At 48.7% G+C, this 22077-nt stretch overlaps 1 protein-coding gene across 3 annotated transcripts in view; it reads right to left on the reverse strand.

The window, feature by feature from the left end:
* The window catches only part of Lrrc49 (leucine rich repeat containing 49), a 50672-nt gene that overhangs the window by 20109 nt on the left and 8486 nt on the right, over nucleotides 1-22077 (reverse strand). For all 3 annotated transcript variants that reach the window (XM_042697402.1, XM_042697401.1, XM_042697403.1), the window contains 4 exons: nucleotides 18028-18231; nucleotides 15815-15881; nucleotides 14426-14569; nucleotides 7141-7202 (listed from right to left, as the gene is read on the reverse strand). In XM_042697402.1, the coding sequence (XP_042553336.1) occupies nucleotides 7141-7202; nucleotides 14426-14569; nucleotides 15815-15881; nucleotides 18028-18231 (477 nt within the window). The remainder of the gene's footprint in view (nucleotides 1-7140; nucleotides 7203-14425; nucleotides 14570-15814; nucleotides 15882-18027; nucleotides 18232-22077) is intronic.

The raw sequence follows: 22077 nt of genomic DNA on the forward strand, positions 1-22077 counted from the left end.
CCCGATGCCAATGCCCGGCCCAGTGACTCGCTACCACCGGCTAACCATGTGGGGACACGCTTGCTGCCAATTGCATGTCTTCCCAGAGGTGGGGCGTATTACGATGGTCTGTCCATCCTAGGACCCCTCCACCTGCTGTCCTGACACTCAAGGCCCCTCACTCCTGAAGCTTCTCAAACCTGCACAACATTTGATAACCTTAAGTCAGCCTCTCGCCAAGAAATCCTGAGAGTTTTGACTGGAGGGTGGGATTACAGAAATGACCTGGAGCCCAGTGTGCTGAGAAGCCCAGGAAAGGTGTATGTGTGTGTGTGTGCGTAAGTGTGTGTGTGTGTGTGTGCGTGACTGCCCACACACATCAGTGATCATGCATACACACTGGTGACTGACCACACATGTCAGTGACTGTCCATACATGTCAGTGCCCATTCACACCCTCTTGCCCAGAAAGCCATTACTGAGATGGGAAGCAGGAAGTCACTGGAGATTTTAAGCCAGGGGATTTGATGTGATCAGAAAGGCATTTCAGGAAAATCACAATCAGGGTGAAAGGGAAGAACAGTAGGTCATTGTCAAAATGGCGCTACAGACTGGGCTGCAGTATTGGAGGTGAACAAGGCCCATGATGCTGGCGGAGTGTGGCCTGGGATGGACAGACTTTGGTGATGAAGGAGCAGTGCAGGGCATCCAGGTCCCTCCAGCAAATGCAAGTGTGGTCATACGCTATAGACTTTTTGAAAGTACTGGACTCTATTTACAATGACTGCATGTTATTACATAGAAATGACTTCCGAAAAGTCAGTTGACAGAAAATCAAGATGTTATGGAAACACATTTGACAACTCCCCTTCTCATCTTCTATGCCTGGAACACTGCCCCCCCAGTGGCCGCTGGCTACTAGGATCCTTTCCTCCTCCAGCTCTCACAGGGTGGCCTCACTCATTTCAATCTTAAAATGAACCTAAGGGAGATGGTAATGCTGCACAGCCAGACTGTAACTGAGGGAATCACCAAGTCCTTGGACACACCCTATCAGCTGACCTACCTGACTCCGCCTACCATGCAGTAAGTAGGAAATAGGTTGTGTACTTGTGTGTGCTGAATGAATGGATAGACTAGGATGAACAAAATGATTCCAAAGGGAATCACTGCCAAAAAGCCCCTAACGGGTTTTTCTTACACTGGTTTTGAAATGATCAGTTAAGAGATCATGGTATTCATAAATAATTGTGATATACAAATACAGATGTCACTAATCAAATGGATGCATTAAAAATACAAAGGATATATTCAAATGCATAGAAAAATTGGATAGCTTCATTAAATTCTAATTTATTTCATTCTATGTATTTACAGTGTGCAGAACAGAGAATATGATTTGTGTCTCATTGCTAATCATAATTTTAAAATAAAGTCATAGTACCTACAACTTTGCATCTCTATGTCTCAAGTATTCTTTTGGGGAATAAAATAGGCCCAACAATTATCAACCAGATTCATCTACTAGTGACTGAGTGATGCTAGGCAAGGAATGAAACAATCTCCTCACAGGCTTAAACTGCATGTCCAGGAAATAGAGTCATCTGGAAGCTCATTAGAGCTTCAAGTACAAGAAGAAGGCATGGGGAAGGAGCAGCACAGCCAGCCTTAGCTGGCTTCAGCTGGTTCCGGCCTCACTCTAGCTCCCGGACCAGGTGCCAGGGCAGACACCAGACAGAAGTCTTTGTGCTCTGAATGGTTCTAGTAGAGTAATAATAAATCTGTTTGTTTAGTCCAGGAGATTCCTCACAAAATTCCACTTCCATCTGCAAGGCATCTGACCAGTCAACAGCCCAGACAGTACTCTTAAGTACAAATGCAGGCTCATGGAGGATTATGGCCTATCTAGCCAAAGAAAATCAAAGTCAGACTTCCTAAGGAAAAAACAAGAACCTGAAAATAGACGAGTACAGTGGAGTACTGGCTCTTAAAATGTTTATTTTTCTTTGTTTCTCTTCTCTATTCCTCCTTCTGTTTTTTGTGTGTATGTATGAATGTACATGTATATGTATATAATGTATATAATATGTAATACATATACAGGTGTTAAGAACATTCATTAGAGGAACAAAACAAAAACTTTGCTCTGAACACTGATTCTGAACACTGACATTTAACTCACATCTGACTGCCATCTTTTCCCGGTTCCCCCGTGGCTCTGCCCAGTACCACTCCCACCTCCCACCTCCTGTCTGTGGAGAATCCTGAGAGGCGTAGTCTGTCCCTAACCGCCTGAAGGCCAATTGTAGAGGGAAGAGAACATGCCAGCCCCTTTTATGCTTACCTAACAAAATACAGAGGGAAAAAAGTCAAATGTTCATGCTTGTACATGGGTATGCCATACAGATACCAACCTAACAATTCCAAATATTAGTTACTGTTCTCCAAGTAGAAAGCTGCCACCATGAGTTAGGCACTTTAGCAAAAGGATTTTGACTTTTGATGTTCCATATGCTATCAGGAGCTCTGGAATAATGGAAAGCTCACCTGCTTGTGGCATCAATGTCAGTATGCTCTCAGGAACCCCGAAACAACGGAAAGCTCAGCTCTTTCGTAGGCATCAGTGAGAACTTTCCTATTAGTCACTCTCGGCCCCCCAAGTAAGATGAAATGGACAGCGGGACGCGCTGACAAGCAGCCACTGGAGGTAATCTGGAGCACTTCTAAGCCAACATGACCACCACCAGTGAGGGATGCACACACAGCGCAGGACAGCACTACGGACAAGAGGGCAAACTTTATATGCTAGACAATCTTCTCTTTTTAAAAAAATGAGGAAGGGGATGGGAATGAGAACACACTGAGGGCCTTGGCTGAACCATTCTCCACTCATAGGAACTACAGTCCCTTCTGTGAATGGCCGGGGACACAGCCAAAAGTGAAAAGCACAAGAAGAACTTAGAGGAAGATGAGGGCATCATGGAAGATGACAGGAGCCAGCCTGACAAATCAGACACATTTTGAGTTACAAAACAAATAACATCAAAGGACTGTAACCCTTTGTTCCTGAATATAAAAACCTTCTGCAGAAAAAGGTACAAATCTTGAGGGATGAACATAGGCCTAGCTGCAGGAAACACTGATGTATTGTAACAGCTAGTACAAAGCTTGCAAAGCAGAACTCCAAACATTAACACTTTGGTAGTGGAATGAAAGGCAGTGGGTAAGGCAGATCTGCTCTGTCTACCAAGAAGGAAACAGATGTGAGCTAGACTCAGGGGGAGCTGTGGGCTGGTCCTCAACATACTAACAAGGAACTGAGAAATGTGAGTCTCAGAGGAGGGCAGAGTCATGGAAGAGAAGGATGGAGAGGCATAGAGGGAAGATGAAGAGTCATGGGGTGGGATGATGGACAGTCATGGAGGAGGAAGATGGGGAGTCATGGCGGCAGGGTGATGAATGTCATGGAGGAGGATGTGGAGTCATGGAGGGGAAGATGGGGAGTCATGGCGGTGGGATGATGGGGAGTCATGGAGGAGGATGTGGAGTCACGGAGAGGAAGATGGACAGACATGGCGGTGGGATGATGGGGAGTCATGGAGGAGGATGTGGAGTCATGGAGAGGAAGATGGAGAGTCATGGAGGAGGATGTGGAGTCATGGAGAGGAAGATGGGGAGTCATGGCGGTGGGATGATGGGGAGTCATGGAGGAGGATGTGGAGTCATGGAGGAGGATGTGGAGTCATGGAGAGGAAGATGGACAGACATGGCGGTGGGATGATGGGGAGTCATGGAGGAGGATGTGGAGTCATGGCGGTGGGATGATGGGGAGTCATGGAGGCGGATGTGGAGTCATGGAGGGGATGATGGAGAGTCATGGAGGAGGATGTGGAGTCATGGAGAGGAAGATGGACAGACATGGCGGTGGGATGATGGGGAGTCATGGAGGAGGATGTGGAGTCATGGCGGTGGGATGATGGGGAGTCATGGAGGCGGATGTGGAGTCATGGAGGGGATGATGGAGAGTCATGGAGGAGGATGTGGAGTCATGGAGAGGAAGATGGACAGACATGGCGGTGGGATGATGGGGAGTCATGGAGGAGGATGTGGAGTCATGGCGGTGGGATGATGGGGAGTCATGGAGGCGGATGTGGAGTCATGGAGGGGATGATGGAGAGTCATGGAGGAGGATGTGGAGTCATGGAGAGGAAGATGGACAGACATGGCGGTGGGATGATGGGGAGTCATGGAGGAGGATGTGGAGTCATGGCGGTGGGATGATGGGGAGTCATGGAGGCGGATGTGGAGTCATGGAGGGGATGATGGAGAGTCATGGAGGAGGATGTGGAGTCATGGAGAGGAAGATGGACAGTCATGGCGGTGGGATGATGGGGAGTCATGGAGGAGGATGTGGAGTCATGGCGGTGGAATGATGGAGAGTCATGGAGGAGGATGTGGAGTCATGGAGAGGAAGATGGACAGACATGGCGGTGGGATGATGGGGAGTCATGGAGGAGGATGTGGAGTCATGGAGAGGAAGATGGAGAGTCATGGAGGAGGATGTGGAGTCATGGAGAGGAAGATGGGGAGTCATGGAGGAGGATGTGGAGTCATGGGAGAGGAAGATGGGGAGTCATGGCGGCGGGATGATGGGAAGTCATGGAGGAGGAAGGACAGTCATGGGGAGTCATGGCGGTGGGATGATGGGGAGTCATGGAGGAGGATGTGGAGTCATGGCGGTGGGATGATGGAGAGTCATGGAGGAGGATGTGGAGTCATGGAGAGGAAGATGGAGAGTCATGGTGGTGGGATGATGGGGAGTCATGGAGGAGGATGTGGAGTCATGGCGGTGGGATGATGGGGAGTCATGGAGGAGGATGTGGAGTCATGGCGGTGGGATGATGGAGAGTCATGGAGGAGGATGTGGAGTCATGGAGAGGAAGATGGACAGACATGGCGGTGGGATGATGGAGAGTCATGGAGGCGGGGTGATGGAGCGCCTCTCCTATCTTGATCAGGTAGACAGATGGCTGTCTACCTTGAGGCCTTGGACTTCCACAGGCCCTGGATGCACGCTGCTGGCTCACAGCCATGAAGACACTTAGCTCAGCCACCACCTGCCCCAGCAGGCTTTCTCCACTTCCCTTCCCCGAGCCGGTGTGCAGCCCGCTCTGCCCTCTGAGGCCTCCACGTCCACAGCTAGCTCTCCCACACTGCCTTGTAACTGGTGATCTGTGCCCATCTCCTCCCCAGACATTGTCCCTACCCAGATAATCATGCAGAGGCACCAGTGGACTGAACACACAGATACAGAAGAGCCTTTTATCTCTGCGACATCCTGCGTGCAGCTGTGCACTGTGCTCCTGTCTAGAGGCCAGCACCTGAAAGGGGATGAAAGGAACCTGCCTGCCACGCTCACCATGACTGGACTGTCTTTCACAGCTGCTACTAGTAGACTGCCCACTACACCTGCCGTGAGTGGACTGCCCCCGCCCCCACCACCCACAGACTGCCTGCCACACCTGCCACTCATGAACTGTCCACCATATCCGCCACTAGCCCCCGCCCCCTACGAGTGCCCACACTGGAGTTACACAGGTGACATCAGATTTGGGAACTTTCTGAGCTTCCACACCAGACACCTGATTGGATGCAAATGGCCCACTCAGAACCCAGTAAGTCAGCAAGGGCCCAGGAGGTCCTGCGGCCGTTTGGGACGTGTTCATTTGCCAGATGCTATTTGAGGTTCCCCCAGGGGAGCCCTAACAGGGGCCATGCGTTGCTGTTCCTGTCCTCCTCGGCCTGTGCTGCCTCTGGGTCACTGGGATGAATCCTGGCAACTCTGCCATGCCAGCACACAGTAGGGCGACAGCGGCTCGCTGAGATACCAGTGTCTTAAGGTGTTCAGAAACATTTTCAAGGCTCGCTCCCGCCCTGTCCTCACCATGCCACTTCCTGACCACGTGTGCCAACAAAGCAGAGTGGAAAATCTACTTTGCCGGAAACACCAGGGGAAGGCGTTGGCTGAGCCGGGCCGGAAACCCCCGGGGAAGCAGTGGTCAGTTGGGAACAAGTGCCCAGAAACTGCTGACTCACCCAGGCCTCCACGGCCTGGGCAATCAAGTTATAAATACTAAGTCCCATCAATCTCAGCAGCAAGCTTACCGAAGTCAGTGTAATGGTGAAGAACAGGAACAGTCTAACGGAAAATAAATCTTTCTACAGAGAGGAGAAGGAAGAACAAATGAACTCTGCCTCCTGCTGGCTCTGCCTTCTAGAGACAGCCCGGGCATCACACCAGGCACCACGAGGGGAAAAACAGTGACCAGAAGACACACAGAGATGGTGCTGGCTTTATGGTCAGAAGCACAGGTCCATCGCTGGAAGAGAGGCTCTGAACTCTTCCAGACTTAACTTCTTCTCTCTCATAAAACCAAGAAAGAACAGAGGGGCAGTGGAAGAACCTAGTTCAAACTAAGAAACCAGAGCAAAGGGAAAGGTGAAAAAGAGGGGGAGGGAAAGGGAAAGAGGGAGGAGGAGGGGAAAGGGGGAAGAGGAAGGATCTTTTGCACTGAGAAGTGAATTTGCACTGAGATCTCCCACTCTGGCACTGAATGAGCTATTATTACAATAGAAAGGATGCTGTGCTTTTAAACATCTGGAAAACAACATTTATATGTTCCTATAGACCACCTCCAAGAGCACTGATTCTAAGCAGACACCAAGCAAAAGGCAGCCATGGCCTAATTAGCAGGCAGCTCAGTGACAAATACAGCCTCTCTGCGAAGACTGCTTCACAGCCGGACGAACTGTGGGGGATAAGTGATGAGAGAAATTCAAATGCAACTGACCAGGGCCCAGAGTGTCAAATGAAGGACGGCAGAATGCATGCGGCAACTGCCCGGCCCCAGCATGTTCCAAAGAGCCACTGTCAAGTACAAGATAAGAAAGGTCGTTCTGCACCGATGCCCTCGCGCTGGCATTAGAGGTAACAACGCACACAGAGCTCTGTTTTTCCACAAAGAACTTTGGCACAAAGCTCTCTCACCATTTTCAAATGTAAAATCTTACATGTCAGTGAAATTCTCTGGGTTGTTCATGCTCAGATCACAAGCGAGTTAGTTCCACATGACCGGGGGGAGGGGGGTGTCCCCCACTTACCTACAAATGTTGTTGAAGCTGAGAAACAGGCGCTGGAGGCAGGGCAGGTTATCCACATCTCTCTGGCAGGGAACAAAGCAAAGATGTGTCAGCTAAAGGGCTGAGAATCCTTTCTCGCTCGCCACTTCCATGTCCTGCAGCCTGGGCGCACGCTGCTTTTCTACGGGCCCCAGAGCTCCATCTCTACTGCAGAGGGAGTGGGAGGGCTCGGCACCTCTGCAGAGAGCGCTGCAGTGCTCCGGAGGCAGAGCCCGAGGACTGCAGGGCGGGCAGGAGGCGGCGGCCGCTGGCCTCCTAGGCATGCTTTTGGGCAAGACGCCAAAATGCTACGTCAGCATTTACTGTAGTGCACGCGCAAGCACACACACACACACACACACACACACACACACACACACACACACACAGTACCATCAAACACTTGGGGAAAGTCACTATTAAAGGAAGCCAATGGGAACGCCTTCTGTTTTCAATGTGCACAATTAGAATTCCAGGGCTGCACTCCCCAGAGGAGTCTCAAACCACCTGGAATATACCACTCAGATAATAAATGAACCAATTCTGACAACTTCCCTAGCAATACCAAAGCAGGTCACAGCAGGCAACCTCTAATCTCAGCCCCAGCAGAGGTCCTTGCTGGAGATGTGGCTGTTAAAAAAAGAAAAGAAAAAAGAAAAAGAAAACAAAGCAAAGCAAAGAAACCCCACCAAACATTGACCCTTCGTAAATACTGCAATGTTTATCCCCAAGGGACTTTAAAGGTAATTACCAGCAGAAGTCCCCGGTTCTGACAAGCAGAAAGCATCTCGTCAAGCAGCAAGCTCCACTAAGGAGGTCCAGAGGTGCCCTGTCTGAGCTGAGATACCTAGAATCCTCACCCCCACCCCCATCCCAAGTACCACACCTCTTATAAGAGATCTTTTTAATTTATAGTCATTCCCAGTTATGTGAGCCTGAATAATAAAATTGTAAGCATAAATATTTTACCTATTATTGTGACCAATATTTAAAAGATATTATGAGGGCTGGGAAGGTGGTTCAGTGGTAGAGCGCTTGCCTTGCATGCATGAGGCCCTGGGTTCGATCCCTTAGCACCACATAAGCAGGAAAAAAAAGCCAGAAGTGGCACTGTGGCTCAAGTGGTAGAGTGCTAGCCTTTTTTGGGGGGAGGGTCTGGTCGTGGGGCTTGAACTCTGGGCCTGGGTGCTGTCCCTCAGCTCTTCAGCTCAAGGCGAGCGCTCTACCATTTGAGCTACAGCGCCACTTCCGGTTTTCTGGCAGTTTATTGGAGATAGGAGTCTCACAGTACCTCCTGCCCGGGCTGGCTTTGAACTGCAATCCTCAGATCTCAGCCTCCTGAGTAGCTAGGATTACAGGCGTGAGCCACCAGCGCCCGGCTTCCAGCTTTTTTCTTTTTACTTATGTGGTACTGAGGAATCGAACCCAGGGCCTCATGCATGCAAGGCAAGCGCTCTACCACTGAGCCACCTTCCCAGCCCCTAGAATGCTAGCCTTGAGCTGAAGAGCTGAGGGACAGCACCCAGGCCCAGAGTTCAGGCCCCACAACTGACCCCCCCCCCAAAATATATATATACTAAGTGTGTGTGTGTATATATATATATGTATATATATATATATATATATATAAAATGAAACTTTTCCCTACTTCTCTCCCCACCCGACCCCCCCTTTATCCATTATTTCCAAGACCCCAGTAAGAGACTGGGCAAGTGCATTAAAAGTATAGAGTACGTTGCATTTTGTTTTAATGTCTGAAAGTGTATTGTATTTTTACAGACTGGACTAGAACAAATGCCTATGCCCATCAACCTATTAATTGACATTTTACATTTATAAAAAGAATTGCTTTGTAAAGAAAAAATAGCTTATCATAGAAAATGTGACAGTGACAGGACAAAGGTGGTGGCATCTCAACGGCTGTAGAGAGCGGGAGGGAGACGGGGGCTTCAGACACTGAGCCCTCCTTGCCGCCATTCGCCCCCTGACCTCTACCTCTTGGAACACACCGACACCAGGTAATGATCGGCTGTGACTTCCATCCACGTGACACCATCACTGTCAGGCCGTCCTGAAAAGCCGAGCTCACAGCTGTGGGGAATTTTACATCTTTTCATGGCCAGGCCCTAGGCCTGGGAAGATGGCAGCTGGCTGTGTCTGGTGGGTAAAGGGCTTTGTATGCTGGTAAAGGTTGTTATTTCCTCCAGCTACTCTCTGACTACCCCCCAAGTGGCGAAGGATCTATACCACGAAGGATTCACATGGAGGACATATATCACTTCACTTTGCAGGGAATAGCAGCGTCTTCCCTGTGTCTAGAAATGCAAAGACCCAGCCAACTTAGATAGCTCCCTGATGGCCTCCAATCAAGGAACTGAAAGCACAGCCTGATCGCCTCTAAACAGGGAGCTGAGTTCAAAGCCGGATCACCTCCAACCAGGGAGCTGAAACAGAGCCCAGTCACCTCCAATCAGGCCTCTTCTCAAAAAAGTCTCTTTCACCTTCTGTGGTCCTCCTTCAGACCTTGTGGGCAGACATAATTTTTTGCCACAAAGCTACAAACTCAAATGATGTTGAGCTGTGTGATATGTGAAAAGATACTGTATTTATTTGATAACATTGTAATGTTGTGCATTCCTTCATTTATGAAATAAAATTTTACCAGAAATTTGTATCAAACTTTCAAAATTATCCACTGTCATTCCACAGGAGGTATAAAATATTAACAAAATGAAAACTAAGAGTCAGAACATACAACCACCCCACAACCATGTGGATGGGTGCACAATTATTTTTGTTCCGAATTTAACAACCATTCTTTAGTTTTTGTAGCAATTCTGAGGTATAATTTTATAATGAAAATCTAGTACCACAGATAAAGGGAAAATATTGTATTCTTCCTATTAATTTTCTGCACATAAGTGATAGGAAAATGACTTGCTAAGACCTTCTGGGAGACAGCTCCTCCAATATGAGATGGAACCATATGAGAGCGCTGGCCCTAGGCCACTCAGTGGATGGTGGAAGGCTCTTGGAAGAGTTTCTTCCGAGTAAATGAAACAGATCGATGCCCACAGAGAGAGTGATTTTATGGTACCACTGGAGAGTCTGCTCATTAGTTCATGACAGACAGACACTTCAATTAACGGGGAAAGGGAGCGAAGTATCCATCTCAGGGAGGACAAAAGGACTAGCATGGCCCAGAACTCATTCTGAAACCAACCTTGTACGCCCACAATGCTAATGCATTATGACATAAATTTATCAACGGGATGAGTCAGTGGGACAGACTGCCTGAAAGAAACCTAAGAACTAAGGCTGCGCCTTTGTCCTGGCGAGCATGAGCTGGGCTGTGATGAGGCTGGGTGCTCAGTCAGGATACTCAGGCGCTGGTCCCAGGGAGCTGAGGGGAGTCTGTTAGAATGGCGGTGAGAGTAGAGGTGGAGCTTAGGGCTGATTAAGACAGCCAATCCTCTTCTCCCTGAGCAGCGTCAGCACAGGCACTCCCCATACTTCATTCCTGAAAGTAATTATCTCACAGGTGGAGAAACCACCACAAAGTGGCCAGAATGTTAGCATGAGAGGAAAGATGCCAGGCTGCAGGGGAAGATCTGTGGACCCTTATCAATCTGTTCTTTGCCTTCAGCTTAGTGCACTTAGCAATAAACCCATACTCAAAATGGTTTTGAAGATTTTAAGCCATCTTATATATTTTAAAAATATAACCCTTTTGAAATTGACAAAATGATTTACCACAGGCTGTGGAGAAGATCACAGTTCTTCATTTTGCACAGGAAATGGGCTGTGGTCTGAAGAGCTTGCTTGTACTGCTCAGACCCTTTTTCAAGGCTCCTAAACTTTATACAAGAAGTAAATGACTCAGCACCCTCCTGTGTGCTCCACATCCACGGCTGAGCTATTTCTGGCGCAGTGTCCTCCAGACAAGAGGGAGGAAGGCGGGGACAGCGGGCTCCAGGCATGACAATGGGGCAAAGGGGGCCCCAAGAAAGTAGCACTACCCTCATCATTGTTACTTAAAAAAAAATGCAGAATCGCTGGGCACCCGTGGCTCATGCCTGTAATCCTAGCTACTCTGGAGGCTTGAGATTAGAGGATCACCGTTTGAAGCCAGCCCAGGCAGAAAAGTCTGTGAGACTCTTATCTCCAATAAACTACTCAGAAAAAGCCCAAAGTGGTACTGTGGCTCAAAGTGGTAGAATACTAGCCTTGAACACAAAGAGGCTCAGGGACAGTGTCCGGGTGCTGAGTTCAAACCTCAGGACCAGAAAACATATATATATACACACACACACACATACACACACACACACACACACACACACACACACACACACACACACACACACACACACACACACACACACACACACAGAATAAGACTAGAGAAGACGCCGGGCGCTGGTGGCTCATGCCTGTAATCCTAGCTACTCAGGAGGCTGAGATCTGAGGATTGTGGTTCAAAGCCAGCCCGGGCAGGAGAGACCGTGAGACTCCTATCTCCAATAAACCACCAGAAAACCGGAAGTGGCGCTGTAGCTCAAGTGGTAGAGCTCTCACCTTGAGCTGAAGAGCTGAAGGACAGCGCCCAGGCCCAGAGTTCAAGCCCCACGACCGACCAAAAAAAAAAAAAAGACTAGAGAAGACTTTAATCTTGACAACTTAAGTAGATTTACTGGCAAATCACTGAAGAAGTTTGAAAGAAGGGAGAAAAATGGTACTCCTCTTTATACAGTTTTACTACATTAATCCCCAAACAACTACTTGCTAGTTGAAGGTGAGAGGTGGAAGGCGTCTTCACACCCGAGTCCCCAGTGAGCCTCTGTGCCCCAGGAACAGCGGTGCTGCCTGCGGCCCTCAGGTGCCCTCACTGCCCCTGGGAGACGCTGTCCACTGGGTACTGTGAGACAGAGAGCCCTCAGGGCCTCTGCACACACTCCTGACGGTTTGCTCAGCCCTCCCGCCTCCACTTGTGTGGTTGGCTTGCAAGGCTGCCTGGACCCATCTCCCTCACAGCTGTGGGGCAGCTCCACCATACCTGGTGTTTGCCTCCCAGGATATTTAATTGTGGCCAGAAGCCTACCTACCTGGGAGGCTGGGGAGAAAGCGAGATGCTGTCTCTAAAGATAACCAGGAAAATTGGAGCAGGAGGTGTGCCCTGCTGAGCCAGCATGAGGACTCTAGTTCAAATACCAGGGTCACCAAAAAAGGATTCTGAGTGAAGCTATTATTAGCACAGCCATTCTTCTAATGAATAGCGTTTCTTTTATATTAATTTGTTTTTGCCATTCTATTTCCATGCTCCTTTTTTTTTTTTTAATACAGAACGTTTCATTTGAACAGCAAGTCACGGCACAAATTCTGTTCATATACATTTTGACACGTGCCTAAACTCAAAATATTGTGGTACCAATAAGTGAAATACCAGCACTGGAAATCGGTGCCTATCTGGGCAGGGAGGCCAAGATGCTAGAGCCAGGTTCGCCAAGACCATAGAGGCGCGGGCAGCTGTGCCTCGCACACTGCTGGAATGTCACATCCCACACTTCCACACACAGTGGCTCCAAGGACTTTATGAAACCAACTAGAAGAGTAAAAGCAGCCATGGCCTCTGGTGAGCGAGCTGGAGCCATTTAGGATCAGGAATAATCAGGGCCTCCCTTCTCCAGTTCTTGGAGGCCGTCAGACACCTGAGCTCTGACCCTACGCACCAGCCCATCTTCTACAGGGTCACCTCATCCTACACTGGAGATTGGGCTGCCACACTAGAACTGGTAATGGGGGAGGGGTAACAAAAAGACACGGTTAGGGGACCCTGTCATTACTTACAAAAACCAAATACAGCTATCTGCTGAGAAAAACCAAGACAATCTATAGGCAAATTAAGACCATGTAAGTTCATAGCCAGGTTATGAGATAAAAGATCTAAGAGCCCAAAGCAACTGTGGTTCCTCACACTAACAATAGTAAAAAGTAATTACTTACAAAAAAAAATGGTAACAAACATGGCAGAGGCTGCAAAGTGCAGTGAATCAGTGGCAGTCACAGAGGCAGAGGCTCCAGGCCCTGTAGGGCCCGTTCCCTGGGTGGTGGTGAACAGGCAGGGAGGGCAGGAGGGCAGGAGGGCAGGCCGGGAGGGCTAGCGCAGGCCGATGGCCTGTGTGGATGGACATCCCTTGCAGCCAGGACATCAGTCTTCAGGGTCTGGGGTGAACATGCACCGAGTCAGAGCAGGGGTCTGTCCCCTCGGCAGCTATTCCTGGGACCCCGCGGCCATTCTGCCTAACCCAGTGAGCATGCTCAGTGCTGCAGCTGCAGAAACCTTGGCTGCACTAAGCACGACATTTGTAAAGGGCACAGGCAGGCAGAGCTCCACACAACCAGAGGGATGAGGGATGGTGGCTCTGATGTGCAAGCTGGCTGCCTCCTTCCCCTCCCCCTGTGAGCCACTGCCTTCCCTTCTACTCATCCCAGGGGAGACTGATAGTGACTGGACAAGTCACCCCATCTCCTCGCCTGGGAGCAGGCTTGTGGTGAGAAATCCGCTGTGCAGCCAGGGCCCTGCCGCTCAGTTGTCGACCCATGACAAAACCACAATCTAACCAAGTAGGTCACAATGCAGTTTCACCCCCACAATCTACCTCTTTTCCTCCTGCTTACCTGCTGCTAGTTCTCTGCTACCTCAAGTCTTTTTGCAGCATCCACAGCCAAAACAGACCCTAAGGGAAGGACACCCAATGCCTTCATTCTAGGATTTACTCTAGGATGATTTATTTACCAGGATCACACCGATTAGCAGAGTGAAGGCTGAGAGCAGAACCAGCCGAGTCCCTGGGCAGCTCCTTCATGGGAGGGTAAAGGATGGGTGGTGTGGCCCTTCAGAACCCCAGCAACCCTTGCAGGGCCTTTAGTTCCCCAACTTGCATCTTCAATAACCTTCTCTCTAATCCTGCCCCATGGCAAAAACGGAAACGAGTCAGCAGGCATTCACCCTGGCTGACTCACCTGGTGAGGACACTTCTATTTATAAATTCATATTTATTCTCTAAAATGGAAAACACCTTACTACTTCCCAATTCAACATATTACAAAGCTTAGTAACTGTACGTTCAACTTAAATTTAGGAAAAACCTGAACAACCTTGGGTCTGACTTTGCCTGAAGCAACACAGTAACATAGACCCATTCCCTTAGCAGCAAAGCCAGAACTAGCACCCCACCCCACCCCCACCCCCAGTGTACTCACTCACCACATAAGTGATTTGGTTGTGCCGAAGGTTTAGTTCAGTTAGGGAATCCAGACCATTAAGATTATCAACATGACTTAAATGGTTCCGGGCAAGGTTTAAAACTCTTAAATCACACAAGTGATTGACATTTTCAATTTTGGTAATCTGTTTAAGAAAAAAAAAGTAGAGGAGGGGGATTAGTATACATGAATGTCATTGAAACCTTAAAAATAAAATATTCCGTGATTAGATTAGTGACAAGTTGGTATATAAAGACCTTTAGAATCTATTTCTGACTTCCTAGATTATAAAATATGAGGTCATCTAGCCAGGAGATGACCAAAGGGTCCTGTCCTACAGCGGGACCACAGTTAATATTTGGAGTAGATTTCATAAAAGAATCAATGAGTGTATTTTTCTCAGCAGCTCCAAGCGCCCAATGTGGCTGGGTGCCCTGAGGGCTACATTCTACCTGCCAAATGAAACTTCTAGATTCCTTGTAAGGCGAAGAATGGAAACATGAGCATACTTATTGCAAATTCATTTTTTTGCAGACCAGCTCATAGTGCTTTTATTGATGAATTAAATGATGCACAGGAAAGGGGTTTCACCATGACATTCCCATGCCTGCATATAGTGTGCCTTGGAGCACGAGCATGGAATGGACGCAGCAGGCACCTCTGATGAGGAAGCAAAGGATGGAGGGAGAAACTCCTAAGTTCTCAAGTCAGGGCTGAATAACGTGAAGGTAAAAATAAGCTTTTAAAAAACGAAATGAAAATAAAATTGTCATGAATATTCCAAAGTTTTTACTGGATCTTATATAAGCAAGTTTAATACCTTACCAATGTCAATGAATCAGTAAAATAATTCTTTAAAAGTTCAATGTAAATATGATTCTTAAAACATAGGGCTAAGTACAGTAGCTCATGCCTATAGTCCTGGCTGCTGGGGAGGCTAAGAATGGGAAGATTATGGCCTCAGGACAAACTGAACACAAAGTTAGCGAAACCTATTCTCATCTAATAAGCCAGGCATGATGGTTCATGTCTGTTGTCCCAGCTACATAAGAGACACAGATAGACTGGCCAGGAAAGAAAAAATAACATCTAAAAACCATCTAAGGCAAAAGACTTGAGGCGTGGCTCAAATTGTAGAGCACCTACAGAGCAGGCATGAGGCGCTGAGTTCAAATCCAGTACCACAAAAATCATACCAATTCTCTTAAGTATTTTTTTCAAAAGGGAGAGAAAAAAGTCTGAATATTTCTCCTCTCTGAGAAAACTCTTTGTATTTCTACTCTCTTAATAAACATTGCTTTTTCAAGACAGAGAGAGAGAGAGAGACCTGAAGGAAAGGAAAGGAAGGAAGGGAGGGAGGGAGCATGCAAGCAAGCAAGCTTTCTAATACCTGATTTCCATGAAGGTCCAAGACATCTAAGAGTTTCAGATTCTCCAGATTTGAGATTCTTTTGATTCTGAAAGGAAGCATAAGAACAACAAAGGTGAGTGAAAACACGATGCACCCCATCCGTCATCAACTCTACGCTGCTCTTCACTGAGTTCCTCTCTTCTTCTCTGTACATGACAGAGCTATGTCAGGACATGCATTAAAGAGTAATGCACTCCCCTTGAGGTAATCTTACATTGAAGGTGCCTCTAGTGCCACTAGGAGAAAGAGAGCTTCAATGGCCCACATTAGGAGGAGAATCATTCTACTTCTTCTTCTTCTTCTTTTTCTCTTCCTTCCTTCCTTCCTTTTCTTTTCCCTTTCCCTTTCTTTCCTTTTTTAGTGCCAATCCTGGGCTTGAACTCAGGGTCTGGGTACTGTCCCTGAGTTTTTTCACTCAAAGCTAACACTCTACCACTTGAGCCACAGCTGGACTTTGGGCTTGTTGGTGGTTCACTGGAGATAAATGGCTCACAGAATTTCTTCCTTAGGCTGACTTTGAACTCCAATCTCAGCCTCCTGAGTAGCTAGGATTACAGGTGTGAACACTGACACCCTGCTAGCAATTCTACTTTTCAGAAGGAGAAGTACAAGGTCAAGGCATTTCTCCTAAGAATAGAAACAGCCCCTGATTCTACCCTCAGGGTCCTAAGCTACCACTGCCCTGCATTCCCAGCCCCAGGGACAAGCTCACATCTGGCCTGGGGCTTCTCCCTGGCTCTAGTCCTCTTGGACATCCTGGCCAAGGAGGAAGCGCTATATCCTGTGCTCCTCTACTGCACCACAGTGAGAGGAAGGAACTAGAGGAAACGTGAAGCCATAGGGGCCTCAGCCTCCTTTGCTCCTGCTCTTCTCCCTCCAGAAAGCCCAGGTCACAGAAAGCAGGGACTCAGCCAGTTGCTTATCCTCAGCCCTGACACCACACACAGGATGGAAGGCGCCAATTGTGAGGCGCATCGGAACCCCACATCGGGGCACAAGAAGCTGTTCCAGAAGAACAGAATGCTGAGGAGAACCCTGGTATAGCTCAGCGTGCACTGGGAAGGAGCAGGACGGAAAGAGGAGAGCTCCAGGGAGAAACAGAATCCTGGACGGATGAGAGTGGATACAGCTCATGCTGACTGAGAAGGGTGAGAACTAGACTTGAACTTGAGAACCACTAATCAGAGTCCACTGACTAATCACCAGCGAGCTCAGGAAGTCCCAGGAGATGTTCTGACATTGTGAGGAGTGGGAAGAGACATGGAGCAGCCCTTGGGCTCCCTGGGGCCACTGTGGAGGGCAACAGGCCTCAGCCTGCTCCAGGAAGTCCCTCCTGAGGCACACCCAGAGTCCTAAGCTGCGGCCATGTGGCACAATGGAGCAAATGCTAACGGGAAACTTGTGGTATCTACAATGGGAACCATCATATGATTCCACAGAAGTGGAGATCTGCTTGGAGGGAAAACTGAGGGAAAATGAAAGGAATGACACTGTCCAAAAAGAAATGTACTTATCAACTGACTTATGAAATGGTAACTCCTCTGTACAATTCTTTAATAATAACAATAAAATTATATATTTTAAGAAAAGAAAAGGGAAATGGAGCTGCAGCTCAAATAGTTGAGCCCTCGCCTTGAGCATAAAAGCTCAGTGCCCAGGACCTGAGTTCAAGCCGCAGGACCAGTTAGGGGTTTCTGCCTATCTCTCCTCTATTGAATATTGAATATTGAATATTTGTGCTTCTTTGCCTTTCAACTGTAATCCCAGCTACTCAGGAGGCTGAGATCTGAGGATTGCAGTTCAAAGCCAGCCCAGGCAGGAAAGTCTGTGAGCTACTCAGAAAACTGGAAGTGGTGCAGTGGCTCAAGTGGTAGAGCGCTAGCTTTGAGCTGAGGGACAGCATTAAGGCACATAGTTCAAGCCCCATGACCAACCAAAAAAAAAAAAAAAAGGTTGAAGTGGCTGTGGCTCAAGTGGTAGAGCACTAGCCTTGAGCAAAAGAAGCTCAGGGACAGTGCCCAGGCCCTAAGTTCAAGCCCCAGGAATGGCAAAAAGAAAAAGAAAATGAAGAAAAAGAAAAAGAAAATGAAGAAAAAGAAAAAGAGAAAGAAAGAAGAGGTCTCCTTGTGGAAGCACACGAAGAGGTGGAGGTTCCCGTGTCATTCTACAATGTGAAAGGGCTGCCACTGTACCTGTTCTTCCCCAAGAGGAGGACGCGGAGGGACCGAAGGGTGGAGAGCCCACTGATCTCCTCAATCTGGTTGTCATATAGGTCCAGGAATATCAGCCTATGCAGATTAGAAATATTCTGGATCTGAGTTATAAAATTGTGCTGGAAGTTGAGCAAGCGAAGGTGCTCTTCCCCATCGATGATAGGACACACAGTCAGCTTCTGCCTGGAAAACAACGTGAATGTCAGCAGGACTGATCCAGCAGGCTGCCTTCTCCTCCAAATGCCATACCTGTGCCCAGTGCCTGCAAGCTGGTGACAGACACTTCCAGGCCCCTGGTGCCATGAGACCTGTATTTGATTGTAAGTCATGCACAAAGAGGCCAAGATTACCAAGGGCAATCATTAAGCCCAAGCTTTCACTGTATTAACCAGTCTCCAACATCAGTTATTCACAGCAAGTTGACCTGGCACCGGAAACGTCAAATATCTGAGGTAGAGGCCAAGATGGCAGAGAGGTCAGCCTCTGGCACATTGCTCATGGAAAGACTAGCCAGGCAGTGAAATCATTGGAGCAGACACACATGAGAGACCTGTGAGCTCTGTGAAACGTTCACTAGGGCAAGAAATTGAGCTCTGGACAGTTCTTACCAGGCTCTGAACTCGGGGCCTTACTTGGCTTTGCTTGCTCTGCTGGTGCTATTCCACTTGAGCCATGCCTCCAGCACTGATTTTGTTATTTTGGGTTTCTCTTTTTTTCCTTTGGTTGGCTATGGGACTTAAACTCAGGCCTGGTCGTTGTCTCTGAGTTCTTTTTGCTCAAGGCTAGTGCTCTACCACTTTGAGCCATCGTGCCACTTGCAGTTTTCTGGTGGTTAATTGGAGATAAGAGTCTCAGGGATTTTTCCTGTCTGTACTGGCTTTGACCTATGATCCTCAGTTGTCAGCCTCCTGAGCAGCTAGAATTATAGGTGTGAGCCACCAGCACCTGGCTTGCTATTTTGGAGATAAGAGTTTCATGGACTTCTCGGCTAGGCTGGCTCTCAGCCTCATTCCTCACATCTCAGCCTCCTGACTACCAGGCTTACAGGCATGAACTATCAATGCCTGACTTGGACAGTTCATTTTCATGAAAATGACTTAATGATATCCCTCAGTGGTTGTCACTATTACACATTTCCTCAGAGGCTAAAATGGTAAGGATACGTGTTCAACATGAAATCTTATCTTGTACATATTCAGCAGCAAGTAAGACGGTAAGCGTCTCATGTTCAAAGGCTGTAACATATCCTCTGACCAGTAAGGAAGTGCACAGTCCTGTGGAGTACATGAACAGACAGCAGGGAACGGGGAGTGTGGCTCTATCTTCCTGCATGCAATTCTAATGGGAGGTTTAATAGAAATGTTTGATGTTGGTAATAACTGACTATGGTAAGCTTAAAAGAAAGCAAGTGACAGTGTATCCAGCATGAGGACAGGTGCATAAGTGAGTTCAGGTGCGGAAGTGAGGGCAGGTGCGTGAGGACAGGTGAGGAAGTCAGGATAGGTGCATGAGCACAGGTGCGGAAGCGAGCACAGGTGCGGAAGCGAGCACAGGTGCAGAAGCGAGCACAGGTGCAGAAGTGATGAACAAGTATGGAGGTGAGGACAGGTGCGTGAGGCCAGGTGCGTGAGGACCAGTGTGTAAGTGAAGAACAGGTGCATGAGGACAGGTATGTAGGACAGGTGCAGAAATGAACAGGTGTGGAAGTGACAGAATTCCTTCTCATCACCAACAGTGAGTAGCAGAAGAGGTGCGTGTGTGTTAGTGGCTGACAAAGATCTGATGTTTAACAACAGACCTGAGAGAAACTGTTTTTTTTTTTAAAAAAGTGTAAAAAAAAATTCTAAGCTGAGTGTGGGTGGCTCACACCTGTAATCCTTTTTACTCAGGAGGCCAAGATCTGAGGCTCACAATTCAAAGCCAGCTGAGGCAGGCAAAGTCTATGAGACCCTTATCTCCAATTAACCACCAGAAAACTGGAAGTGTCACTGTGGTTCAACATAGTAGAGCACTAGCCTTGAGCAAAAACTGTTCAAGGACAACACCCAGTCCCTGAGTTCAAGCCCCACAACCAACAAAAACAACACAAAACAAAACAACAGCAACAATTTTTTAAAAAACACCATTCTAGGTAGCAGGTTAACCTTTCTCACCCTTGGTGCTTCTGGTATGTAAATTATAAATTAATTGAAAGTATGATTGTAAGCTAAATTGCTACCATGTACACTAGCTCAGCAAAAACTTCATTTTTCCTACTTTAGTCTCCCCATTTCTCATAATTAAACTTACAGACACCTTAACTTCCACTTCATCCAACTATCTACTATCGGTAACTATCTACCGTGATAGCTACTGATCTGCCCTTTGGCTCACAGATCTCTGCCACTCCTCAAAGCCACCGGGCTGAGCGTGGGCACAGGCATGGCGGGGCAGGGCAGGGAGCTCACTGTGCAGGCACAGCCTTGGGCCCCCACAGCTCCCACTCCATCCCAGGCCAGGCAGACTGGGTGGTGCTGCAACTTCCTCCTGCCCGTGATCTCAGGCCAGCCACACCCCAGCCAGCCAGGGCCTGGGTCTTCTCACCGCCAGCCTCTGCCCTGCCCCTCAGTGTCCTGTCTACACTGCCAGAGACTCCAACTGGCTGGCCCCCATTCTGCCTGCCTGCCCTAGGGCCACACTACACCACAGCCAGCCTGCACGCCCAGGCCACCTCCATGTCCTGATGTCCCTACGCAGTGTTCCCTGCCCCTGATCGAAGCCCAGTCTCCACCTGAGGCCATGCGGCCAAGGACCCGAACGCATGATAGAGGCCAGTGTCTGGTCCATGTGTCTGTCACCCAAGTGCTGGGTGCCATCAACACCCGGTAATAGACACCAGGGTACTGCCCCTGGATGGACTTTAAGATCTAAAGAGGAAAAATGAAATTGTGAAAGCTATAAATACAAAATACTACAGCAATCTCAAAACCCACTCGTGTATGAAGGAGTTGAGACTCTGCTTTCAGTGACACTGTCCACAAAACAGCCACGCTACACCAGAGCATCCCACTGCCCACGGGGCCAAGACATTATACACCAGAGCATCCACTGACCAATGGGTCAGGACAACACCAGAGCAACCCACTGCCCACAGGGTCTAGACATCACACCAGAGCTGCTCACGGTCCATGAGGTCAGCATGAGAACTTCCCACTGCCCATAGGGTCAGGGAACAGCACTATGCCAAGGCACACAGAGCAGGAACATTTATGTGCTGCCCACACTGCCTTCCACTGCCCCTCTACAATGGACAACTTCCTAGATACAAGCTAGGGGTTGAGTCCTCAATGTACTCAATCATCACCAAGCACCTACCCTGTGCCAGGGCTGCAGAACTGACCCTAGGCCCCTGGGCCTGGAGCCTGTGTTTCAGCAGGAGATGGCCAGCAAGCATTAGCCCATGCTTGACATGCCAGGATGGGATGGGGTGAAGGACAGGGCAGAAAGGATGAAGGCCGCCTGGGCAGGCAGCTCTTCTGGAGGAGGGAGCTATGCAGCCTGAAGAGGAGGGGGTGAGCCTGCAGCTGGGTGGGCAGCATTGAGGGAGAGGGAGAAGGGGAAGGTGTAAGAGCCCTCACGGGCAGCTTGGAAGGGCTGTGGCTGGGGCACTGGGGAGATAACAGCAGGAGGACATGAAAGCCAGGGAGGGGACAGGATCCACACTGGATGGGCCTGGAAGCTGAGGGAGGACTACGCTGCAAAGTGCTTTCCTCATTCTCATCCGTGTCAGCACAAGGTTTGGGTATCAGGAAGTGGCTCCACCCCAGCCTGTGCACTGCTGGGCAGAGGTGGTATCTGAAGGTGGTCTTAGGTCATCAGTGTGAACTGGATGCTGGCACCCTGGCCCTTCCTGTGTGCTCTGCAGTGTGCAACCTGCCCCACACGCAGCACTCAGCCCCGGTACTGATCCACATGCAACACTCAGCCTCTGTGCTGTTCCACAGCAATAATCAGCAGTGCAGCCAAGTGGTCCTTTCCAAGGACTGAAAG

Source organism: Dipodomys spectabilis, unplaced genomic scaffold (assembly GCF_019054845.1).
Source record: "Dipodomys spectabilis isolate Male_0828 unplaced genomic scaffold, ASM1905484v1 ptg000219l, whole genome shotgun sequence".
NCBI classification, from domain to species: domain Eukaryota; kingdom Metazoa; phylum Chordata; class Mammalia; order Rodentia; family Heteromyidae; genus Dipodomys; species Dipodomys spectabilis.